Source organism: Lissotriton vulgaris, chromosome 9 (assembly GCF_964263255.1).
Source record: "Lissotriton vulgaris chromosome 9, aLisVul1.2, whole genome shotgun sequence".
NCBI lineage: Eukaryota > Metazoa > Chordata > Amphibia > Caudata > Salamandridae > Lissotriton > Lissotriton vulgaris.
The window spans coordinates 979,084,201-979,110,387 of NC_141697.1; the positions used below are offsets into that span (position 1 = coordinate 979,084,201).

A 26,187-nucleotide genomic window follows, 5' to 3' on the forward strand; every position below is an offset into this window, starting at 1 on the left:
GCCGGGCAGTGTTCGGCGAAGTCCCTCGTAGTCTTCTTCCTTCGATATCTTCTCCAATTTCGATCTTTTTCTAGTACTTTCTCCAAAAATGTCTGGAGCCCAACGGGAACGATCCAGACCCGACCGCGGAAAAAAGAATCTGAAGATGGCGCCCAAGGGTGGGAGCTTCCGCAGGAAGCATGCCGACGTCACCGGAAATACACCCAGGAAGGGGTGACGCCGACGCCCACCTGGGCGACGAAAAAAAAAAAAAAAGAAAAGACTACGAATCCGGACCCAACCACAAGACCACGGAATATGCACAGCATAGGGAATCCAGAAAGATTCAGGCTGCAAAACGCACATTACCCCACTAATGCCGATAAAAACACTACCCCACTTGTGTGGTTGGGCCTAGGGCCTGCTACAAAACAGCACAAACCGAGATCAACAGGAGACCTCCCCAGGGGACTCACATTGACCTTGGTTTGATCCGTTTCAGTAACAGAAACTAGGCCTACCCACACAAGTGAGGTATCATTTTTTTTTAAATATTTGCGGGAAACTTGAGGGACTGCCGAGTGGATGGAATTTTGTGGCTCACTGCAGATTCCAGAACATCCAATCACAGAAATGTGAGGAAAATGTGTTTTTTTAATTCAAAGTTTTAGGTTTGCAAGGGATTTGGAGTATTAAAAAAAAATTGGTTAGAGCCACGTAAGTCAGCCCACCCTGGATAGCCCTAGATGTCTTTTTTTCAAAAATGTACAGATTGGCTAGGTTTACCTTGGTGCTGGCTGACCTAGGGTCCAAAATCTACAGCTACCCACATTAGAAAAAAGCGACAGTTTTGAGTGGAAAAATGTGATGCGTCCATTTAGCGTTTTGGCCCGTTTCTTGTTGTAAGCCCCAAGCCAATACCATTTTAATCAGAAGACTTCAGCACCTGCCAGGTGGAAGGAAGTTTGTGGGTTACCTCAAATTCCAGAACTTTCCATCACATAAATGTGAGGAAAATGTGTTTAGTCAAAGTTTGAGGTTTGCAAGGGATCCTGGGTAAAAAAAAGAACTGGTGTAAGTCAGCTCATCATGGATACCCTTAGATGTCTATTTTTAAAAAATGCACAGGTTTGCGAGGTTTCTCTAAGTGCTGGCTGAACTAGGGTCTAAAATTTAGAGCTTAACACATTGGGGAAAAAGGGGCAGTTTTCAGTGGAAAAATGTGATGCGTTCATCTTGTGTTTTGGCCCATTCCTGGTCACAGGCACCAAGCCCCCTGCCCCGCCCCCTCAGGCTACAAACAAGTGAACTATCATTTTTTTAATCCAAAGACTTGTGGGAGCATAGAACAGTTGAACATTTGTTATTACCAAATGGATTGAGCTGCGTTTGTGCCTTTCAAATTCAAGACAGTGTATATGAAAGAAGACGTTCTGAGAAATACCCTCTAAGTCATATGCTAGCACACAAATTCAGAGATGTACAAATAACCACTGCTCCTAAATTCCATACTTGTGCCCATTTCAGAAATACACAGGTTTCCTTAATATCCATTTTTCATTCTACCTATTTCGCTATATGAATTGGTCTATACTCTGTACTCACTGAAAAACCACTGTATGGTGCAGCTCAGTTGTTGGCTCTGGGTACAATGGGTTCTTGGAGAACCTACAAACTCTATAGATCCTGCAACCAGAAGGGTCTAGTATACGTAATGGTATATTGCTTTTATAAATCGTTTATCACGGCAAAAAGTTACACATACAAATGTCACAAATGATCGTTTTTCTGACTCATTTTCCGTATTTCTTTATTTCAACAGTTATTTACCTTAGGGAAACCTTCAGGGATCTACACATACGACCCCTTACTGAATTCAGAATTTGTCTAGTTTGCAAAAAACAGCTTTCCTGGATCACACATGAGTTTTTCACTGGTTTCCACTAGAAACGAAGAGGTTGACAGCACAGAAAAATAGGATAATGGGCTACCTCTTTGAAAAATGGCAAAACTGTGGTACAAAATCAGGCTTTTTTGATTCAGTGCTGCATGTTCCTGAAAGCTAGGAAGATAGTCACGTCAGTATAGCAAACCGTTCATGGATACCATTTTTAAGGGAAAAAACTTATCTGGAGCACTTTTCTCCTATTTTTCTAAAAACTCAAAACTTTGGTATATTTTGCCTGTTTTCTCGGTACCCTCCAGGAGAATCCACAAACCCTGGGTACCTTGAAATCCCCAGAATGTAAGGAAAAAAGGATGTAAATTTGGCGTGGATACCTTACGGGGAAATTTTTTTATTGAGCCCTAAGTGTGAACTACCCTAAAAATCCCAAAAAGGGCTCACCCTATTGGGGGGGGGGGGTTGGAGACTCAGCAGGTAAGGGATTCAAGTTCGTTCCCACTACACTATTTTAGACAGGGACCACCTATATACAAATATGAATTAGTCTTACATAACAGGAACCACAAGGCTCTGACAGGCCACATCCCCTCTGAACAGGCACACTCCGTCTCCTGTAACCTGTTGTGGTTATTGCAGACCTACACATGTGAATTACGTCAACCTGTCAAAACCTCTGAAATAATGAAAATGGACACAATTGCCTTTTACGTCTCCTCACACTGCTTTGATATTTGGATCTCAGAGTGATGAAAGAGATGAAGGTTGACAACAGCACTAAATCCAAGTGAAACAAAACATAAGAAAAGTAAACAAACCCAGTGGACACTGTCTTGTGGTACTAAAGCATTTTGGGGGGAAAATAGAGGATGGACTTGGTCCAGAATTCTGTTGTATGTGACAAATTGTCCTACAGTAAAGAACACAGGCATGAGAAACTTAAATCAGTTAGAAGATTAGTTGGTTCATTCAAAGTAGGGAGGTGCCCAACAGAATTATGTACAGAAGAATGTATTATAAGCCAACAATAGTATAGAGATGAAAATTAACTTGCATTGATTGGCTATTTGTTTTGAGTGATGGCAGGTTAGAGGCATGATTTTTCTCTGAATTCAAATTGTTAAGATTTGATTTGAACTTTGCCACTAGTTGAAGACACAATATTTCCCAATGGACATGCAAACAAAGGGATGGAGCTCCAATGTTCCTTGTAGGCCACCATTTCCAAGCACGGGGGTCGGGCAGCAAATCGCAGCATGTCTAATTAATATTCATTAGGTAGGGCGGGAGGGAGGTAGGTAGTTCTGCAACACGCTACAAAAATCCACCTCAATCCCACACCAAGACTGGAGCTTCTGCAAGAAGACCTATAAGAACATAGGTTGTATTTCAAAGTAAAAGACTAGTCACAAAAATTCAGTGCTCAATTTGCGATTCCTTTTTGTGACCAGTCTTTTGGTACATTCGTCTCTTATCTCTATAAAACTGTGGAAAGAGACCAGCAGTGTGTTGCTTACCTCTTGGTATTCTCCCAAAGGTGTCAGGTATTGCAGAAGCAGTCTCTGCTCTATAGAGGATGTCAAAGGATACAGGCTATAGTTTGTGCCAATAACCCACAAGGACAACTCGGACCAGCTGCTATTGGAGAGCTCACTGCCCAACCTCTCCGACTCAGACGAGGTGAACCCCAACTTCTGCTTAACCTTCCGGAAGCGTTCTCGGTCGTAATCTGGCCGACTCTTCCGAAACCCAATATCCCCAGCCTTGGCAAAAGAATTTAACCGACTACTCGTTGTATGGCTGGAATCCAACTGAAAGGAGACGTCCCCATTGTTTGAAGAATTTTCCAGGACCCGGTCCCCGAGCATGTCTCCATAGTCCATATCGACAGCCTCTTCGTCCAGAGGAAGTAGGGGTTCAGAGTTCACCTTCAGAGGGCTGGACTTTTTGGAATCCACCTTGTTCGCCACATCCTTTAGCTGTAAGTCCCGCAACCGAGATAGCACCTGGGCTACCTGCCATAAACAAAAGAAAAAATTATAAAGGTTGTTCAATCAAGCCAAGTATTATCAGTTCCACCCCAACAACAAAGACAATGAGAATAGAATACACATCCCACAATCAGTTTATCATCAAACTAGAAATCGATTTTTATTTATGATAACAAACCAACAGAGACCATTTCAGTGGTGCATACAAAAATTCCCACATCAATTGTGCCATCCTAACCAATTTATGATCTTCATCACATCTCAAGCTTGTGCAGATTTAAAACCATTGAAAAACTAATTTCTATTTTGAATCACCAACCTACAGAGGAACAAATATTCCAGTTTGGCACCACTGGCCTCTCGCAAAACCATGTGACAAGATGGAAATGCCAACATCTGTCATAGTCTGTAATTTTCTTCAAAACAACCCATCACTATAACTAACCCAACAAGCTATACTCCCAAGTCGTACGGCCCTACCATTGCCATACACCAAGGCTGACAGCTGCAACCTGAACCACAAAACCAGCTGCCTCCATGATCTTTAGACCACAACCAGCCGGGAAACAACCTTTACAACGCAATACCTTTATCACACATCCATTACCACAAATACCTTTAACAAGAACGTATTAACCATGCATACCTTTACAATGAAAATGTAAGTATATCATGGGTAAGTGAAACGCTTTACATATATGTATATAGGAAAAAGGGTAAGGGTGTATTAAGGATTATGGGGTTTAGGGGTGGGTAAGAGTATTGGGTGGTAAAGGTGTTTTTTTAGGGTTTAGTGTCGAGTAAGGATATTGGGTGGCATAAGGATTTTTAGGGTATGAGGTGGGTGAGTGTATTTTGGTGTCAAGGGTATTTTTAGGGTAACTATGGGTAGGTGGGTGGCAAGGGCATTTTTAGGGTTCAGGGGGTAAGGGTAGTTGGGAGGCAAGGGTATTTTTAGGGTGGGAATGGGCACTTGGCCGCTAAGATTTTTTTAGGGTTTGGAGCGGATAAGGGGATTTGGGTGGCAAGGGTATTTTTAGAGTTTAGGGTGGGAAAAGGTATTGGATGTCAAGGGATTCTTTTATGGTGGGTAAGGGTATTTGGATGGCAAGGGTTTTGTCGGGTTTGAGAGTGGGTAAGGGTATTTGGCTGGCAAGGGTAATTGTAGGGTGATTAAAGGTATTTGGGTGACAAGAGTATTTTTCAGGGTGGGTAAGAGAATGTAGGTGTCAAGGGTATTTTTAGGGTTATGGGGTGGGTGAGTTTATATTTCTACAGCAAAGTCTATAAGCATAGTCCGATGCTTAAAGACTTTGCTGTAGAAACGGCAAAAGACTTTGTCTCTTTCTATTTTGGCGTGGATAGCACTGTGCTAATATAATGCTTAAAGACTTTGATATAAAGGCAGACATTTGAGGTGAGCAGATGTAGAGTCTCACTGATGTTGAGAGTGCTTTATACTGGATCTGCTTTCCACCTAAACTTGAGAACTGCCCTGAGATAGATAGATCTAGAAATATATATATATATATATATATGTTATGTTATTTAAAATTTGTAAAGCGCACATACGCCCAGGAGCTTCTTGGCGCTGAAGAGAGATAAAAAAACATAAAGGATATACCAGCAAGAGTCACTATTTCAAATAGGCCTGTGTGAAAAAGTAGGTCTTGAATGCCTTTCTAAAAGCAAGGAGATCCTTGCTCTGTCTAAGGGCCAAAGGTAAAGAATTCCACAAGGTGGCTGCTAAAAAGTGAAAACAGCTGCCTCCCTGTCGCTTTTTCTTGAACCGGGGTACCTCAAGTAAATCTTTGTGGGCTGATCTCAAGCTACGTGAGGGGATGTATCTCCCAATCAATTGCCTGATGAACAGGGGGCCCTTACCTTGCAAAGCCTTGAAGATGATGCACCCGGCTTTGAATGCGGCTCTCTGAGCCACAGGTAGCCAGTGCAAATTCTCTAGTCCTGGTTTAATCGATTCCCATTTAGGTACTTTACAGATCAATCTAGCAGCTTGATTCTGCAGGTGTTGCAGTCTTCTAAGTTGAGCTACAGGTAGGCTAAGGTAGAGACTGTTTGAAAAATCAATGTGGGAAAGGACTAAAGCCATGACTACCTGAATTAGGTCAGAGTGAGTAAGGAGGTGCGCAATTTTTGTTATTTTTCTTAATTGAAAAAAACCAGAAGAAACTACAGTTCCAATCTGGTATTTTAATGCAAGGTCCTCATTGATGGTCACTCCCAGACTTTTTACTGTTTGAGATTTTTTTGGGGGGAAGAACCATATCAGAAGGCCAGAAGTGAGAGTTCCAACTAATTTCACTCTTCCCGGGCAAAATCAATTCGGTTTTCCCCAGGTTTAATTTGAGGTGATTTAAAGACATCCAGCTCTGAATTAAGGTCATAGTTGCCTGAAAGTCCTCCACAGCATTAGGTGAGTTGAGTACAAAAACTAACTGCAAGTCATCTGCATAATTATATACAGTGACTTTGTGCTCTCTTAAAGAAAACAAAAGGGGTCGCATATACAAATTAAATAGTAAAGGAGACAAAGAAGAGCCTTGAGGGACCCCACAAAAAGAGTTGATTTTAGAAGCTGAGAAAGACCCTAGACGGACAGACTGGGTGCGTTCAGATATGAACGATTTCAGCCAGGCCAAGGCAGAATCTCTGAGGCCGGCCTGTTCGACACGGTTGACCAGAATGGAATAGTCAACCGTGTCGAATGCTGCGGACAGATCAAGAAGCACCAAAGCTTGGTGTAAATTTTTGTCGGCGTTAGACCTCAAGGTGTTCTGAACGGCCAATATTACTGCCTCAGTAGAATGACCAGGCCAGAATCCTGCTTGGTTAGGTTGTAAGTAGCCAGAGTCTTCAACAAAGTTTGAGAGGCTATTGGTGACATGAGCCTCCAAAATCTTGGATAAATAGGGCAGAAGGGATATAGGCCGATAATTAGTGAGGTCAAGAGGGTCAATGCCAGGTTTCTTAAGTCAGGGGGATCAATAAGGCCTGTTTGAAACTGCTGGGGACTGTCCCGGATGTAAGGGAATTGTTAAGCAATGGTATCATGCTATTAGGGATGGCCCGGCCAATTTCCCTCATGATTTGAGGGAGACAAACATCCATGGGGGATCCTGATTTGACTCTAGTCAATAAGTCTAAAAAAACTTTTAAGTCAATGGGAGGAAAAGAATGTAATGTTAAAAGATTAAAAAAAATATCATCCACAGGGGCGCAAACTGGAAGTGTGGATATATTCTGTTTGATCAATAGTATCTTTTCACTAAAAAAGTCATTCAAGGAGTTAGAGTGTTTGTGAGGGGACTACCGGAGGAGAGGTTCTGTCATCATTACATAATTCATTCACAATTCTAAAAATTTCTTTCGACTTGTTGGTAGAATTTAAAAAAAATTGAGAAATAAGCGGTCTTGTGATTATGTAAATTTTTTTGGGTATGCTTTCCTAGCTAAGCAGTAGGTAGCCCTAGCTTGAGGGCAATACTTAGATCGCCATATTCTTCCCTGTTGCCTCACTTCTAATTTTAATTTTTTTAGCTCAGGTGTGAACCATTTGTGTGCGTCCGAGCTTCTGGAGCTGCAAAGACGGGTAGAAGGGGCATAGATATTTATGGCTGTAGTTAGCCATTCTTTAAACCTAAGGTCAGCTACCTCCACATTAGTACTCTGTAGGGGAAGGGAAGTATTTAAAAAGTTTAAGAAAGCTGACATATCCATGGAAGTCCATTTCCGAGTGGTCTTACTGGTTTGCAGCTTAAATTGAATAGTTTTATCTAAATGAAAAGATAAGGTTATGCTATAGTGGTCAGACCAGCTACAAGGTTTTATAGCAATAGAATATATTGGTAAATTCGAGGACCAGATTTGATCGAGACTATGACCTTTCTGATGAGTCTTGGTGTGAATGTGTTGTGTCAAGTTAATGTCGTTAAAAAGGTCCTTCATCTCTGCTGCTTGAGGATCTAACAATTAGTTATCAAACCAAAAATTCAAGTCCCCAACAAAAAGTAGTTTGGAGTGGTTTGTAACCAGCAGACCCAATCGCTCTGCTAGAATTGAAGGAAATGTGGCCATAGTTTGAGGTGGGCGATACAATAGCACCAATACAAGTGTTCCATTAGGAGTGTCTAATTTAGCAACTATATTTACTGTATTGGGCAGAGATAAAGATGTTAATTGTCTAAGCTGGTGTTTTTTACTAACAATGATGGCCACTCCTTCCCCAGTTTTCCCTCCCGGGCGTATTGCTGATAGAATATAATAGTCTGCTGGTAAGGCAGCTAAAATGTCGGGTAAGGAATCCGGGGTGAGCCAAGTTTCGGTCAGTAACAGCATATCAGGTTTTGTGTCAGTTAGTAGCAGGAAGATGTCCGTCTGATGTTTAGTCATGGAGCGAGTGTTTAGATAAATGCACCTAAAGTTGCAGGTTGCGCTGGGTGTGGTTGTAAGCACCGCATACTTAGGAGCGGGATCAGCAATGAGGTTGGCGGGATTGCTGATACCAAGGCGAGATGTTCGTTTTATCGTATTAAGAGGAACGGGGGGACACATCATAGAGGTAGGTCGTAACGCTTGTAAATCAGCAGATGTGTATGTATAGGAGCCAACAGTATCCTTAGCCCCTAGCCCCGGACGCTCGCAGACGAGCGCAGACAAGTATATATATATATATATATATATATATATATATATATATATATATATATATATATATATATATATATTACCTACTGGCGGTCGCCAGTAGGTATATATAGTTAGGATTTTTTCCCTATGGGATTTCTGAAAATTCTATGTCTAATAACTTTGGCGTTTGTGGACGAAATCGGCTGAAATTTTCAGGAAAATGGCACATTTTGTTTCTGAGCAGCTCCTGGAAATTTGGGGGGGGGGTCGTCAAGGGGGGGCCGAGAAAAAAGGGGGGTCCCAAAACACGTTTTTCCCATGTTAATTTCCATAGGGCGGTTGGACTCACTTTTAGCCCGAACGGCTGAATGGATTTCCACGAAACTTGGCAAAATTGTAGGGACTGTTAGCCCGATGTGCCTTTGCTAGGTCTCAATATATGTGCTTCAGTGGATTTTGAGAAATTAACGTTTAAATCAAGATATATATCTGTAACAGCGCTCCGGGCAGCGATCCGGTTAGCGAACTTTTCGCGTATCGGAACTTTGCGATGCGAAGCTGATTGGCCCTCCGGTGTCTGTCAACATTCTAAACAGTCCGGAGCGGCCGCCATCTTGTCTCTCGGTAGGATCGAGAGACAAGAGGAGGCCAAAACAAAGGGGGAAATGAAGGAAAGGGGGCAAGGTAGACCCCTTCTGACCCCCTAGGATTGATGAGGGGGATATTATAGAGCCACGCGGGGCCCCAAAAAAAAAAAAAATCCGATTTTTTCGCCGTAGAGACGCGTCTTGGTAAGCGAACCGGGCAGCTAACCGGGCAGCTAACCGGGAAGCTAACCGGCAGTGTAACGGGAGTCTGAGGAGTAGCTGATTGGCTGTCAACATTGTAAACAGTCCGGAGCGGCCGCTATCTTGTCTCTCGGTAGGATCAAGAGACAAGAGGAGACCAAAACAAAGGGGGAAATGAAGGAAAGAGGGCAAGGTAGACCCCTTCTGACCCCATAGGATTGATGAGGGGGATATTATAAAACCACGCGGGGCCCAAAAAAAAAAAAAATCCTGAGGAGTAGCTGATTGGCTGTCAACATTGTAAACAGTCCAGAGCGGCCGCCATCTTGTCTCTCGGTAGGATCGAGAGACAAGAGGTGGGAAAAAAAAGGTGTAAATGAATGAAAGGGGTAAGGCAGACCCCTCCTGAACCCCTAGGATTGATGAGGGGGCTATTAAAGTTCCCTGCGGGGCAAAAGAAAAAAAAAATTGCGATTTTTCGCGGTAAAGGTGCTTCCTGGTACGTTAACCGGGCAGCTAACCGGCAGCGTAACGGGAGTCCGACATATTGTGTTTTTTGAACGTTTGTGATATGTGCACGTGTGGATTTTGTCTAATTAAGGTTAAAAAAATATATATATATCTTTAAGCGTGTTCTGGCGCGCTTACGTTTTGGGTTTGGTTTGCGCTGCAGAGACGATACGTCACGGTTATGCGATGCATCATGAGGCGTCTCACGGGCTACGTGATACGTCACTTAATAAAGAATATATTTTACAGCTATAGATATTAGCTTTTAAAAAACCAATGAAATTCACAGAAAAAACCATAGGTTATAGACCATATATAGTTAGGAATTTGCATTTACAAAACCTTGAAAATTCACTGAAAAAACCATAGGTTATAGACCATATATAGTTAGGGATTAGCATTTAAAAAACCTTATTTTATTTGCACAAAACCATTGAAATTCCATATATAGTTAGTTGCACTAACTATATATCGCGGACCCGCAATCCACTGCTAATGATGTCACATATTACATCATTCATGACATGGTCAGTGACATCACTGATGACATCACTGATGACATCTCAAATGACATCACTGATGACATCACTGATGACATCTCAAATGACATCACTGATGACATCACTGACATCTCATTTGACATTACTGATTACATCACTGATGATATCATTTATGTGATAATACATCTTCAGACTCTAATATAACCTTAGATACACTCAGTGTAAACAGGCACTCACAGACTGTCACACATCCATGGAGTTACTCACACACCTAGTCAGTCATGCAAAGAATCAATCACATCTCCATTTCCTCAACTATACAGTTATACACACCTTACTTATTCAAACATATAGTAACACATATTTACTCTCTTATACAATCCTTGATACAAGTTCACAATGATTCATACAGCCACTCACACATTCACTGGCTCTTATGTTCAGTTATTTATATATGTCAACTCTCACATGGAGTGTGTTTTACATATGTACTTACTTTGACATGTAGCACTGAGATATCCATTCACTCACCAATATACTCATGCACACAGTCAACTGTCCATACAGCTGTTTCTACATGCACTTTTGAACCCATACACCTAGGGAATCAACTGCTCACACATCTATGCACAGAGTTATACACCTCCCAGCCACCCACACACATACTCAGTCTCCCATACAAATACTTGGGCAACCATTCAATAACCCATATAGTTACTGATATAGCTACTGATTTAAACATGCAGCAGTTTACAGAACAACATAAATAATGATTGCCAAATTAAGACACTTTAATCACTAACCCATACACTCAGTGAGACACATTTAATCATTCTCTCATACAGTCAGTCATGCACCTACTAAATCCTTCATCCAGACACTTATACATCCACTCATTCTTCAATATGTAAGACATATTTTAACTTTACAGAAACATACAGTCACTGGGTGTTGTCATCAGTGATGTCATCAGTGATGTCATTTGAGATGTCATCAGTGATGTCACTGACCATGTCATGAATGATGTAATATGTGACATCATTAGCAGTGGATTGCGGGTCCGCGATATATAGTTAGTGCAACTAACTATATATGGAATTTCAATGGTTTAGTGCAAATAAAATAAGGTTTTGTAAATGCAAATTCCTAACTATATATGGTCTATAACCTATGGTTTTTTCTGTGAATATATATATATATATATATATATATATATATATATATATATATATATATATATATATATATATATATATATATATATATATATATATATATATATATATATATATATATATATATATCCCAGCGTAGTTTTGGCAGAAAACCAAGCCCCAAACACGGCGGGCAACACGGCAGGGAATGCCACTCCCAAAGATTCCAACAAAATCCAGTTTAAGAAAATAAATAACTTCACTGGTGCCGTGGCCTCGTTTCATAAACGGTCTTTATTTTAAGCTTTCGGGCAAACCAGACGCGTTTCGCAGTTACCTCACTGCTTTGTCAAGGACCCTTGACAAAGCAGTGAGGTAACTGCGAAACGCGTCGGGTTTGCCCGAAAGCCTAAAATAAAGACCGTTTATGAAACGAGGCCACGGCACCAGTGTAGTTATTTATTTTCTTAAACTGGATTTTGTTGGAATATATATATATATATATATATATATATATATATATATATCACTTCACGATTTGCCTCCAAAGATGAAACCACTCCCAGCGTGTTAACTCCGTTTAATTCAAGGATTGCGCAAGCCAGGCAGAGCGCACAAATGTCAGCCAAACGCGTTTCGGGCGAGAACCGCCCTTGATCACTGGCAGGAAATAGCAGCAGAGCAGTTCGGGAAGCACATTAAGTATCCCGCCCATAGGGGCGTGTGCCTCAAGGGATTCTGGTACATGAAGTCCGCTCTTTAAGTAAGACCATATGTGGGCGCCATTATTCCCCAAATGTTAAATGTTCCCAAGTGGGTATGTGCCCTGCAGCCCGGCTTGCATGTTATCCTCCTTGAACTGGACACGATGTACCTCACGTGCTTCTCGGTATCCTGCACGGAGGTCCTGCATAGGTTCGCAGTGGGGCCTCATCGCGGCCAGGCACAGCCGCTGTACATCACTTCACGATTTGCCTCCAAAGATGAAACCACTCCCAGCGTGTTAACTCCGTTTAATTCAAGGATTGCGCAAGCCAGGCAGAGCGCACAAATGTCAGCCAAACGCGTTTCGGGCGAGAACCGCCCTTGATCACTGGCAGGAAATAGCAGCAGAGCAGTTCGGGAAGCACATTAAGTATCCCACCCATAGGGGCGTGTGCCTCAAGGGATTCTGGTACATGAAGTCCGCTCTTTAAGTAAGACCATATGTGGGCGCCATTATTCCCCAAATGTTAAATGTTCCCAAGTGGGTATGTGCCCTGCAGCCCGGCTTGCATGTTATCCTCCTTGAACTGGACACGATGTACCTCACGTGCTTCTCGGTATCCTGCACGGAGGTCCTGCATAGGTTCGCAGTGGGGCCTCATCGCGGCCAGGCACAGCCGCTGTACATCACTTCACGATTTGCCTCCAAAGATGAAACCACTCCCAGCGTGTTAACTCCGTTTAATTCAAGGATTGCGCAAGCCAGGCAGAGCGCACAAATGTCAGCCAAACGCGTTTCGGGCGAGAACCGCCCTTGATCACTGGCAGGAAATAGCAGCAGAGCAGTTCGGGAAGCACATTAAGTATCCCGCCCATAGGGGCGTGTGCCTCAAGGGATTCTGGTACATGAAGTCCGCTCTTTAAGTAAGACCATATGTGGGCGCCATTATTCCCCAAATGTTAAATGTTCCCAAGTGGGTATGTGCCCTGCAGCCCGGCTTGCATGTTATCCTCCTTGAACTGGACACGATGTACCTCACGTGCTTCTCGGTATCCTGCACGGAGGTCCTGCATAGGTTCGCAGTGGGGCCTCATCGCGGCCAGGCACAGCCGCTGTACATCACTTCACGATTTGCCTCCAAAGATGAAACCACTCCCAGCGTGTTAACTCCGTTTAATTCAAGGATTGCGCAAGCCAGGCAGAGCGCACAAATGTCAGCCAAACGCGTTTCGGGCGAGAACCGCCCTTGATCACTGGCAGGAAATAGCAGCAGAGCAGTTCGGGAAGCACATTAAGTATCCCGCCCATAGGGGCGTGTGCCTCAAGGGATTCTGGTACATGAAGTCCGCTCTTTAAGTAAGACCATATGTGGGCGCCATTATTCCCCAAATGTTAAATGTTCCCAAGTGGGTATGTGCCCTGCAGCCCGGCTTGCATGTTATCCTCCTATTATCCTAATATGCTATTTCCTGCCAGTGATCAAGGGCGGTTCTCGCCCGAAACGCGTTTGGCTGACATTTGTGCGCTCTGCCTGGCTTGCGCAATCCTTGAATTAAACGGAGTTAACACGCTGGGAGTGGTTTCATCTTTGGAGGCAAATCGTGAAGTGATGTACAGCGGCTGTGCCTGGCCGCGATGAGGCCCCACTGCGAACCTATGCAGGACCTCCGTGCAGGATACCGAGAAGCACGTGAGGTACATCGTGTCCAGTTCAAGGAGGATAACATGCAAGCCGGGCTGCAGGGCACATACCCACTTGGGAACATTTAACATTTGGGGAATAATGGCGCCCACATATGGTCTTACTTAAAGAGCGGACTTCATGTACCAGAATCCCTTGAGGCACACGCCCCTATGGGCGGGATACTTAATGTGCTTCCTGAACTGCTCTGCTGCTATTTCCTGCCAGTGATCAAGGGCGGTTCTCGCCCGAAACGCGTTTGGCTGACATTTGTGCGCTCTGCCTGGCTTGCGCAATCCTTGAATTAAACGGAGTTAACACGCTGGGAGTGGTTTCATCTTTGGAGGCAAATCGTGAAGTGATATATATATATATATATATATATATATATAGATATATATATATATATATATATATATAACCTACTGGCGGTCGCCAGTAGGTATATATAGTTAGGACCAAGTTACCATAGGAAATCCCCAACATTCTATTGGGATTAACTTTGGCGCCGATTGAGGAATCTGCGTGTAATTTTCCTTAAAATTGCTTCGCTCCGCTCCTTCCCTGAAAGTTTCGGGGGGATTCGTCAAGCGGGGGCCGAGAAAAAAGGGGGGTCCCAAAACGTGTTTTCCCCATGTTAATTTCCATAGGGACCTTTCGACACGGCTACAGCCCGAACGGCTGAAAGGAATTACACCAAACTTGGCAACATGGTAGGGCCTGGTATGCAGATGTGCCTTTGCTATGTTTGGTGAAAATCCCTCCATTAGTTCTTGAGAAAATTGAATTTGAAATTTTTCAAACTGCAATACGCTCACCGCAGTGAAGAGCGGGTCTCCTTCTGACCCTTCTCCCATGTACATTCTCAAAAAAGTAGCCGACACCATCACCCCCCTTGCAACGGACTTACTGAACGCTTCCTTCGCTAAAGGGGTGGTTCCACCCAGCTGGAAGCAAGCAAGAATTAAGACCCTTTTGAAAAAAACAGGCCTAGACATGGCCGATCTGGCCAACTATCGTCCTATCTCGCTGCTGCCTGGCTTAGGAAAAATTGCTGAAAGAATTGTAAATAAATAGCTCTCTGGGTTTTTAGAAACCAATGACCTGTTGAGTGGCTCGCAAACGGGCTTTCGCCCGGGCCAGGGTACCGACACAGCCCTCATAGTGGTAACTGAGGAGGCAAGATGCATCCTGGATTCAGGGGGATCTGGAGTTTTGATCCTCCTGGATCTAAGCGCTGCATTTGATACGGTGGACCATAAAATACTAGTCCACCGCCTTGCAAGACTCGGGATCACGGGACTGGCCCTGAAATGGTTGGAATCCTTTTTGGATGAACGAGCATTTGAGATCTGGGAAAATGGCATTATGTCCAAATCTACTCCCCTCCAGTATGGAGTCCCCCAGGGCTCATCCTTGAGCCCTACCCTATTCAATGTTTATATGGCCCCACTGGAGGAGGTAGTAGCCCCGTTTAGGATCAAATGCGTCACCTACGCTGATGACACCCAACTAGTCGTCTCGCTGACGCAAAATTCGGGATGCTCAGACAACCTCTCAGCTTGCCTCTCGGAAATTTTCTCCTGGATGACCAACTCCAAGCTTAAATTAAACGGAGCAAAAACCGAGATTTTAATGCTGGGTCACCAACTCTCCTCCCTACCCACTACATCCTGGCCCCCATGTATGGGAGAGGTGCCCTCACCAAAAGACAAAATCAAAAGCTTGGGGGTATGGTTCGAGCCCGAACTAACCTTCAGGGCACATACCCAGAAAGTGGCTGGCACATGCTTCGGCTTGCTCCGAACTGTGCGGAAAGTCCTGCCACTACTACCCTTCCAATCCAAAAAATTATTAATTCAGGGACTGATCTTGTCCAGACTGGACTATAGTAATGCTTTGCTCCTGGCAGCTCCGGAAGCCACTATCAACACGCTACAACGAGTACAAAACGCTGCTGCCAGGACGCTCTTGGGTGCCCCAAGAAGAGCATCAGCAAAACCATTGCTGAAAACCTTGCACTGGCTTCCAGTGCGGGAACGCATCTCTTTTAAATCATTATGTATCGTCCACAAAACCCTTCAAGGTAAAGGTCCCCAAGCCCTGAGCAGCCTGATACGCCCATACAAACCCTCACGAGCCCTGAGATCTGACCTTGAAAATCTGGTCATAGTCCCCAGAGTCAGAAAAGCTCGCTCGGGAGGCCGTCGCTTCTCGGTAAATGCAGCAAAGACCTGGAACGCCCTCCCCAGACACATCCGCACGGAACCGTCCCTTAGCAAATTCCGCAAATGTCTTAAATTTTTTCTTTTTCCCAAAGCCTCTTAAAAAAATTCCCTTGTCCCTCCTCAGAGCCTCTTAATTTCGCATGGTAGCGCTGGGACGCTTACGGGCAGCCATGCGCTTTACAAATCCAATTTCATTTCATTTCATTTCATTTTCTATGGGACTTTTAGACACGGCAACAGCCCGAACGGCTGAGCGGAATTACACCAAACTTGGCAAAATGGTAGGGACAGGTATGCAGTAGTGCCTTTTCTATATTTGGTGAAAATCCCTCCAGTAGTTGTTGAGAAAATTGAATCTGAGCAAATTATATATCTATATGCGCTCACCGTACGCGCAACGTTGGCTGGCAGTCGACTCAACATTCGAAACCAGGAAGTGTTGGCCACCATCTTGTTTTTCAGGAGAACTGAGGCACAAGAGAGCCCAAAACAAGAGTGGAAAACACGAAAAAGGGGCAGGGTAGAGACCCCCTAACCCTCTAGCCCTTCTCAGGGGGTCCCAAAAGGACCCCAAAGGGCAAAAGAAAAACAAAACACAATTCGAAAAAAATTGCGGGGTACGCGCACCGCATGCGTACGGTACGCGTACGGTGCGCGTACCCCACGTCCTTCTGGGACCCCCTCAGAAGGGCTAGGGGGTCAGGGGGTCTCAACCCTGCCCCCTTTTCGCGGTTTCCACTTTTGTTTTGTGCTCTCTTGTGCCTCACATCTCCTGAGAAACAAGATGGCTGCTCAGGTGGTCCCAGAAGGATAATAACATACATAAACGTGATCCGCTAATAGAAGGAGTAGTTTCTGTCCTGTAACTCCAGTTCTGTAGTAGGGGTATCTCTGTTATAGTCATAATCTAGTGAATAGTCCCGCCCATGTGCGTGGACCCCGGCAATCAAAAATAATCTCTTAAGTTGTCAAAATAATGCAGAAACTGCAAAGACACTTAAGAGATAATTTAAAGACAAATAATGCAGCCTATATTCACAGGCTACACTGTCCAGTACTTCAACTAGAAATTCCACGAAAATTCACCACACACAGTACAGCCTGCTAGTTTCTACCATAGAGAAACCTGCCTCCCCCAGTCAAAGACTCAGGAATGATAGAGAGGAAGGTAGGGACAGACAAGCCCCATAGGCTGCCATTATGTGGCTTAAATAGGATACTGTGCCTTTAAGAGAACTTTCCGGAACTTCTCCCAGTATCCCAGAATGCACAGCAGGTCCCTCTTACTTCAGTTCTTTTTGAAGGCGAAGCACGCCAGACCTGTCGCATTCTTGTATGATGAAAAAATCTCCACCGGGGAGGAGGGCGGGCGCTTATGACTATAACAGAGATACCCCTACTACAGAACTGGAGTTACAGGACAGAAACTACTCCTTCTGTAGTAGGGGATCTCTGTGTATAGTCATAATCTAGTGAATAGAATGGCAAGCCCATCCCCACACCAAAGCGGCGGTGGAGAATAAATACATAACGCCACTACTGTGCGAACAAATTCCGCAGCGAAGCCTGGCCAACCTGAGCGTCTGCCCTGGCGTCAGTGTCCAGGCAGTAATGCTTAGCAAAGGTATGAACCGACTTCCAAGTGGCTGCCTTGCAGATTTCAGCAATCGGCACGTTACGGAGCAGAGCCGTCGTGGCAGCTTTGCCCCTGGTGGAATGAGCCTTAGGCTTACCTCCTAAGGTCTTATTAGCCTTTTGGTAACACAATTGTATGCAGGACACAATCCACCTAGAGATGGACTGCATCGAGGTCGCAAGACCAGTCCTGACCGACCCATAATTGATAAACAACTGGTCAGACCTACGAATATCCTTGGTTTTATCCAGATAAAATTTCAACACCCTCCTAACATCCAGGGAATGGAGAGACCTCTCCGCTGGGGATGAAGGGTTCTGAAAAAACGTAGGCAAAGTTATAGTCTGGTTGACATGAAAATCAGAAATAACCTTGGGAAGAAATTTAGGGTGAGTAGGCATAACAACCTTAGCAGCATGAAATACAGTATAAGGTTCATTACAACACAACGCCTGAATTTCACTCACCCTGCGGGCCGATGTAATGGCCACGAGGAACGCCGCCTTCCAGGACAGGTGCTGCAACGAAGCCTTATGAATACGTTCAAAAGGCTCCTTCATCAATCTGGACAGCACCACATTCAATTCCCATGAAGGCGAGGGAAGCCTGACAGGAGGGAATACTTTCTTCAAGCCTTCCAGAAAGTCTTTGATCACAGGGATCTGGAAAAAGGAAGTCTGTGAAGGGCATTTCCTGTAGGCAGTCAATGCAGCAAGATGAACCTTAATGGAATGGACATTAAGGCCAGACTGCGCCAAATGTAAAAGGTAAGGAAGGATGACATCTTCCTTGCAGGTCGTAGGATCATGGTTCTTAGACTGGCACCAGATACAAAACCTCTTCCACTTGTAAGCATATGAAGTCCGAGTGGAAGGTCTCTTAGACTCCTTCAGTATGTCCATGCAATCATCGGGCAGATTCAGATGGCCATATTGCACTATCTCAGGAGCCATGCCGCCAAACCCAAAGACGAGAGGTTGGGGTGTAACATCCGTCCCCCGAACTTTGTGAGAGGGTCCGGCCTGCACGGCAACCGAATGTGAGGAAGGAGAGACCGGTGAAGTAGGTCCGTGAACCACCACTGCCTGGGCCACTCCGGGGCGATGAGTATCATCCGAGCTCTGCACCGGGCCAGCTTGATGAGCACCGCCGGAATCAGGGGAATGGGAGGAAAGGCGTACAGAAAGTTGTTCGTCCAGTTGATCCATAACGCATTCCCCAGAGTCCCTTGTTGGAAGTACCTGGAGGCGAAGTCTCTGCACTTGCTGTTTTCGGCGGTGGCGAACAAATCTACGTCTGGAGTTCCCCACCTTGCGAAGACTTCTCCTAGTACTTCGTCGTTTATGACCCATTCGTGGTTTTCCTGCAGCTGTCTGCTCAGTGAGTCTGCCTGAACATTCTGCACACCTCGTAGATGGGTGGCCGTTATCGTCAGTCCTCTGGCCAGGAGCCAGTGCCAGATCGTCTGCGCCTCCTGCGACAGGGTGCGCGATCTCGAGCCCCCCTGCTTGTTGAGGTAATACATCGTGGTGGTATTGTCCGTCTGTACAAGCAGAGAGTTGGTCTGGAAGGACGGAAGAAAGGCCTTCAGTGCCAAGTGAACAGCCCTGAGTTCCAGGAAATTGATGTGATACGTGGTCTCCATCGGTGACCACGTGCCCTGAATCTGTTGAGTCCCGGAGTGCGCTCCCCATCCCAGAAGAGACGCATCCGTCACGACAGTCTGCGTGGGAATGTCCTTGTGAAAGGGAACCCCTCTGAGGAGATTCTCCGCCGAACACCACCACTTCAGAGACTGAAGAGCATGCAGCGGCAGTCGAATCTTGTCGTCCCAAGATCCTTTCCTCTGATCCCACTGGTCCTCCAAGCACTCCTGCAACGGTCTCATGTGCAGCCGTGCGTGTGGCGTCAGGAAGATACAAGAGGCCATCGATCCCAGTAGAGAAGACACCTTCCTCACTGTTGTAGATGGAGTCGTCATAAGAGCCTGAGCCTTCCGAAGGAGTGATAATCGTCGCTCTTCCGAAGGAGACACGCTTGCTGACAGCGTATTGATGGAGGCTCCCAAGTACTGTATGCATTGGACCGGAGTCGGGACAGACTTGGCCATGTTGATGTGCAGCCCCAGCTTGTTCAGGAGAACGCACGTCTTCTGGAAGTGTGCTCGTGCTTCCGAGAAGGAGGATGCCTTGATCAACCAATCGTCCAGGTAAGGGTAGACGAACACCTTGTTCTTCCTCAGGTGTGCTGCTACCACCGCCATGCACTTCGAGAATGTTCTCGGCGCAGACTTCAGTCCGAATGGGAGTACTGTGTATTGATAATGATTGGTGCCGACTTGGAACCGCAGGAACTTCCTGTGTTTGTGTGCAATGGGCACATGGAAGTAAGCATCCTGTAGGTCTATAGCGCAAAGCCAGTCTCCCTGTTGCAACTGAGGATAAATCTGATGCAACGACAGCATGCGGAACTTTTCTCTGCGAATCCATTTGTTTGCCTGTCGCAAATCCAGAATGGGCCTGAACTCGTTCTTGTCCTTCTTGTGAACCAGAAAGAACCGGGAGTACAGACCTCTTCCTCTCTGAGACAGAGGTACATCTTCTATCGCCCTTTTCCTTAACAGGACATCCGCATCCGCCTGAAGCTCACGCAGCTGAAACTGCGAGCCGACCGGGGGAATGGCCGGAGGAGGGCTGGTGAACCGAAGACTGTATCCATTGCAAACAATATTCAGCACCCACTTGTCCTGAGTAATTTTTCTCCACTCTGCCAGAAAAAGTTGTATGCTTCCCCCTACCGGAGTGGGTAACGGATCCGGGGGAAGTAAGTTCCTAGGGCCTAGACCCCGCCTGGCCCTTGGGCGCTGGAGCCGACTGCTGGCCTCCCCTGCCCTTCTGCCGCTTCTGGAACGGCTTACGGAACGGCTGCTGCTGTTGTGAGTGCCCCGAAGCCTGTCCTCGTCCACGGCCTTGTCCGCCGAACCGCCGTTGGAAGGGGCGGTACTGCTTCTTGGTCTCTTTGGGCTTCTCCAGGCCCACAGCCGTCAGCGTTTCTGCCTCCGCCTTCATGCGGGCCATTTCATCATCCGCATGCTTCCCGAAGAGGGTCTCACCGGAGAACGGTAGATTGGCCACCCTCTGCTGTGCGTCCGGTTTCAGGGACGTAAGCCGGAGCCAAGCGCGGCGCCGTTGGTTGATCCCGTGGCAAAATCCGTGAGCCGCCAACAGGGAAGAGTCCGCAGCCGCGCTGATTATCTGGTTGGCCACCAGCATCCCCTCACTCAGGACTTCCATGAAGTCTTCACGCTGCTCCCGGGGCAAATGCTCCGCAAAGCGCTCAAGGGAGTGCCAGAGGGCGCGGTCGTAGCGTCCCAACAAAGCCGTGGCACTTGCCGCCTTCATGGAGGTAGCGGAAGTTCCACAGACTTTTCTCCCCGCCGAATCCATCCACCGAGATTCCTTGTCCGGGGGGACCGTGGAGGTCGGGGTGGTGGCATGCTGCTTGCGGGCCGCCTTGACGATGACGGAGTCAGGCGGGGGCTCAGCTCTCAAAAAGGCCGGATCCGAGTCGGGAGCCCGGTACTTCTTTAGTAATCTCGACGGAGCCGCCCTCGTCACCGCCGGGGTGAGAAACAGAGCCATAGCCGGTTCTTCCAGGCCCGGCACCAGGGGCAGGAGAGGACGAGACAGATGCTTCTGATGTAGAGTCTCGAAAATGACCGATGTCTTTGGCGTAGGCACTGTCAGGGATATGCCTAGCTTCGCCGCGCCCCTCAACAGGACGTCCTGAAAGGCAACCAGGTCATCTATCGGGGACACTCTGGTGTCCGGTGACCCCGATAGGGTAGGTGAATAATCCCTGGTCCCAGAGGACCTCGTGCGTGAGCGCGATTCGCGGCTCCTATGGCGGTGCCGCGATCGCGTGGATGATCTATGCCGCGATCTCTCCTTCCGCCCAGAGCGAGACCTGCCAGCTCGTGGGCGCTCCTTCGGTTTACGTGGGGGGGTCTTCCGTGGTTCATCACGGGGTTTCTTCGGTTCCTCCCGGGGTTTTGGTTTCGGAGTCCCCTTAGGAGGAACAGGCAGGGACGGCAGGGAAGTGGACCTCGGCGGAGGAACCTTCGGCTGCGGTGTGGGCCCATGCGGAGGGATCGGAGGTGGAGAGGGATCCCCTGAAGGCAGCGGTGGTTTGGGTGGAGGGTCCTCCTTAGGCAAGGGGGGAGGAGTAGGAGTCCTGGGCCGAGACGGAGTGTACACTTCCTCGTACACCGAGCCCGGTGACCCCTTAGGTGAGGGGTGCGGAGAGCCATCCCCATCAGCAGGCGACCTCTTCCTCTTGCGACCTCCACTGGACGCAGCGTGACTCCTGGGACTAGAGTCCCTTTTCCGCCGTTTTGGAGAGGGTGACCTACTCCTCGACGCTGACCGCTGTCTGCTGGACGCAGAACGACGCTTCTCCGGCGTCGAATGACGTCTCCTGGACTCCGGCGTCGAACGCCGTCTCCTCGGCGTCGACCCTCTTCTCCTCGGCGTCGAACGCCGACTCCTCGACGTCGACCTCCTCTTTCGCGACCTCTCCCGTCGTCCTCTCGACGTCGGGCGGCCCGCCCTCGACGACGAGCGCCGCCGTCGTGATGATCCCGACGTCGAGGAGCCCCTCGACGTCGATCGGCGGTGTCGCCTCGACGGCGATCGACTGTGTCACCTCGACGACGACCAACGGTGTCGCCTCGGCGGCGAGCGTCGGCGCCGCTTCGACGGCGAGCGTCGATACACGTCACTGTGCCTTCGTCGACGGTAGGAAGATCTCGACATCGACGACGACGATGACGTCGACGGCGGCTTCGACGTCGGCTTCTCCTTCGCCGTCGAGCCATCACGCCGTCTCGACCCGGAGCCCCGGGGAGAAGGGGAGCACGCCGTCGTCATCCCTCTCGACGCCGTCGTCGATGCCATCGACGTCGACGGAGAATGGGACCGATTGCTGGACTTCCTGCCCCCGGGGAGCCACCCGGGGGCCTCAGCAGAGGCAGAGGGAACCGTCCCAGGCTGCCTAGACCCACCTGCAGCCCGCAGACGCCTATCCTCCAGGCCAGCCAGCCTGATCTTCAATCCGTCCCTCAAGGTCCGAGCAGAAAGCTGCTGGCAGATTACACACTCCTCAGGGACATGATCTTCCGGAAGGCACACGATGCAGACCTCATGGGGATCACTCTTGGCCTTCTTCCTCTCACATGCTGGGCACTTCACAAAAAGGCCAGACATTTTGGAGCCCCAAAACACCTAAAAACAGCACAAAAGGGAGAGGAGAGCACCAAGAAATAAACTGTAACACTTTTAAAATTCAAAAGTGCAAAAACAATTCCAATAAACCCTTGAGAAAGGGAGAGCTCAATGCCAGGGTCCTGTAAGCAGGAGCCGGAAAAAAGAACTGAAGTAAGAGGGACCTGCTATGCATTCTGGGATACTGGGAGAAGTTCTGGAAAGTTCTCTTAAAGGCACAGTATCCTATTTAAGCCACATAATGGCAGCCTATGGGGCTTGTCTGTCCCTACCTTCCTCTCTATCATTCCTGAGTCTTTGACTGGGGGAGGCAGGTTTCTCTGTGGTAGAAACTAGCAGGCTGTACTGTGTGTGGTGAATTTTGGTGGAATTTCTAGTTGAAGTACTGGACAGTGTAGCCTGTGGATATAGGCTGCATTATTTGTCTTTAAATTATCTCTTAAGTGTCTTTGCAGTTTCTGCATTATTTTGACAACTTAAGAGATTATTTTTGATTGCCGGGGTCCACGCACATGGGCGGGACTATTCACTAGATTATGACTATACACAGAGATCCCCTACTACAGAATAAGCATTTAAAAAACCTTTGAAATTTATTGAAAAAAAATATAGGTTTCACGCCTGATATAGTTAGGTATTAACATTTAAAAAACCTTGCAAATTCACTTAAAAAACCATAGGTTTCAGGCCTTATATAGTTAGGAATTCGCATTAAAAAAAACTTGCAAATTCACTTAAAAAACCATAGGTTTCAGGCCTTATATAGTTAGGAATTAGCATTTAAAAAACCATTGAAATTGCTCCTATACAGTTAGTTGTACTAACTATATTTCGCGCACCCGCAATCCACTGCTGATGATGTCACATATTACATCATTCATGACATGGTCAGTGACATCTCAAATGACATCACTGATGACATCTCATTTGACATCACTGATGACATCACTGATGACATCACTGATGACATCATCCAGTGACTGTTTTTCTGTAAAGTTTAAATATGTTTTACATAGGGCTTCAATAAGGATTTATTTTGGCAGGAGTCGTGCTCGATCAAGGGATCCTGCAAGACAAGAAAAAAAAAGAAAAGCTTCTCTACAATTAAGCATCTGGGGAGCCAGGTCCCAGGGGCATAGAAAATGTAAAGGACGAGGGCGCATGGGGGTCCCCTCCTGAGGTTCACTGAGGCCCAGTGGTCACCACCACCCCCCTCCTCGAAGATAAAGAAAGATTAACGGGGCAGGGCTAGATAACACCCACAAGTAAGACCCTCCCCAACGGGACTGCTCTGACCTCGGAGGCACGACCCCTTTCTCAAATACTCTGAAAGGGGACCTCCTGGTGCGCTATTGGTTGCAGGATGAAGTCTCTTTTATTGCTTAGTCGTTGGGGTCCAAGAACTCCTATTTCTGCCACAAGCAAGTCCTCCACAGCAGGATTGCTCAGACCTCTTTGGAGGACCCGGTCCCCTTTCTGAACCACTCAGCAAAGCACCTCCTGGTGTACTACTGGTTGGGGAATGAAGTCTCCTTGGCGGCTGAGGATCATTGGGGACCAAGAACCCCTATTGCTGCCACAAGTAAGTACCCAATAGCTGGATTGCTCAGACGTCATCGGAGGCTAGGCCCCCTTTCTCAACCACTCTGCAAACAAGCCTCCTGACACACTACTCCTGGGGGATGAAGTCTAGAGGTGAGCGTACCGGTAAACTGTGCTGCTCCTGCGGTTGGTGGAGTTTTTACTGAACTCTTCCTTCCATGTGGAAGGGCAAAACTCTGCAAACTCAGCCGGCAGAACAGAGTTTTCTGCCCACCCCTTTTAGAGACTCAATACACCCACTCAGACATGACTCAAATACCCACTTAAAGCCTCACTCATACTCTCTCACACTCACTTACAAACATACTCGGACACTCATACATCTACTGAAACTCTCATGCACTCACTCAGTGTCAAACATTACTGGTTACAGTTAAGAAATACAATTTTTTTTAAAAAAAGTAGAAATTCACTTAAAAACCAAAGGTCACAGGGACGTTATAGTAGGGAAATAGAATTTTTTTTAAACGTAGAAATTCACTGAACGCTTCCGGAAGCCTCCCCCCTAGAGGACAGAATACTTGATGGCCATCTCCCGGAGAAGGCTATCTCGCTTATTTATAATAAAAAAACTGGTTAATAACATGACTGACCCCCTACTAGCCTTGAAGAAGAAATAGGTCAGGGTTGGCTTGGAGCTTGACGAGGAGGACTGGCAAGGGGCAGTTTCCGCCCCGCGGGAGGTGTCCATCCAGGCTAGGCTGAGACTGGTACAGCTCAAAATACTGCATAGGATCTATATTACAGGGCCTGGCTTTGTGCAAATGAGAAAGGCGGAGAATGACAGATGAAGAAGGGGGTGCGGGGAAAGGAGGACCTTTATACATATCCAACGGAACTGCCACTGCATGCAATCATCTGGGAAGTCATACACCGAACACTGAGGGAGGTCCTACACATAGACTTAAAGCTCAAAGCTCGAAGGTTTCTCCTTAATATTTGGGATCCAACAGATCTTAATACATATGCCACACAATGGACAACCCTGACATACGATCGCAAAAAGGAATATTGCACAGCATTGGGGAGCGAGTCAACCACCCAAACTGAGCAAGTGAACAGAGGACCTGGACTGGTGCATGTTCAGGGAGAAGTCAGTCTATGTTGCAAGAGGGTGTCTCAGAAAGTGGGGGAAAGGTATGGGAGGCATGGAATCGATATAGAGGAGATATCTGCACCCTCCTGCTCCTCAGACAGAGGCTAAAACTCTGGAATCCCCTTGAATATGCTCAATCTGTAAATGTGGCCTGGTATAAGATGTTGATGTCTGGAAATATGTAATTATGATATTGCTTGCACAAATACTTTGATGGTGAAGTTATGTCGAAACTATTCAATGATAAGACATTAAAAAAAAAAAGAAATTCACTAAAAAAAAACAAAAGGTTACAGGGACTGTATTGTTAGGCTCAGGTTTCACTCGTACAAAACCAGTGAAATGCAACAGTTTTAGCTACCAGAGCCAACTACAAATTATGCCCCCGCAATACACTGCTTATGACCTCACAAATTACATCACTCATGACAGCACTAACGACATCTCAAATGACCTCAATGATGACACCATCTACAGAACCACT

At 46.6% G+C, this 26,187-nt stretch overlaps 1 protein-coding gene across 5 annotated transcripts in view; it reads right to left on the reverse strand.

The window, feature by feature from the left end:
• DCAF1 (DDB1 and CUL4 associated factor 1) overlaps window positions 1-26,187 on the reverse strand; it is a 1,123,544-nt gene that overhangs the window by 900,759 nt on the left and 196,598 nt on the right. For all 5 annotated transcript variants that reach the window (XM_086938831.1, XM_086938834.1, XM_086938833.1 and 2 more), the window contains exon 7: window positions 3,400-3,897. In XM_086938831.1, coding sequence (XP_086794957.1) covers window positions 3,400-3,897 — 498 coding nt within the window. The remainder of the gene's footprint in view (window positions 1-3,399; window positions 3,898-26,187) is intronic.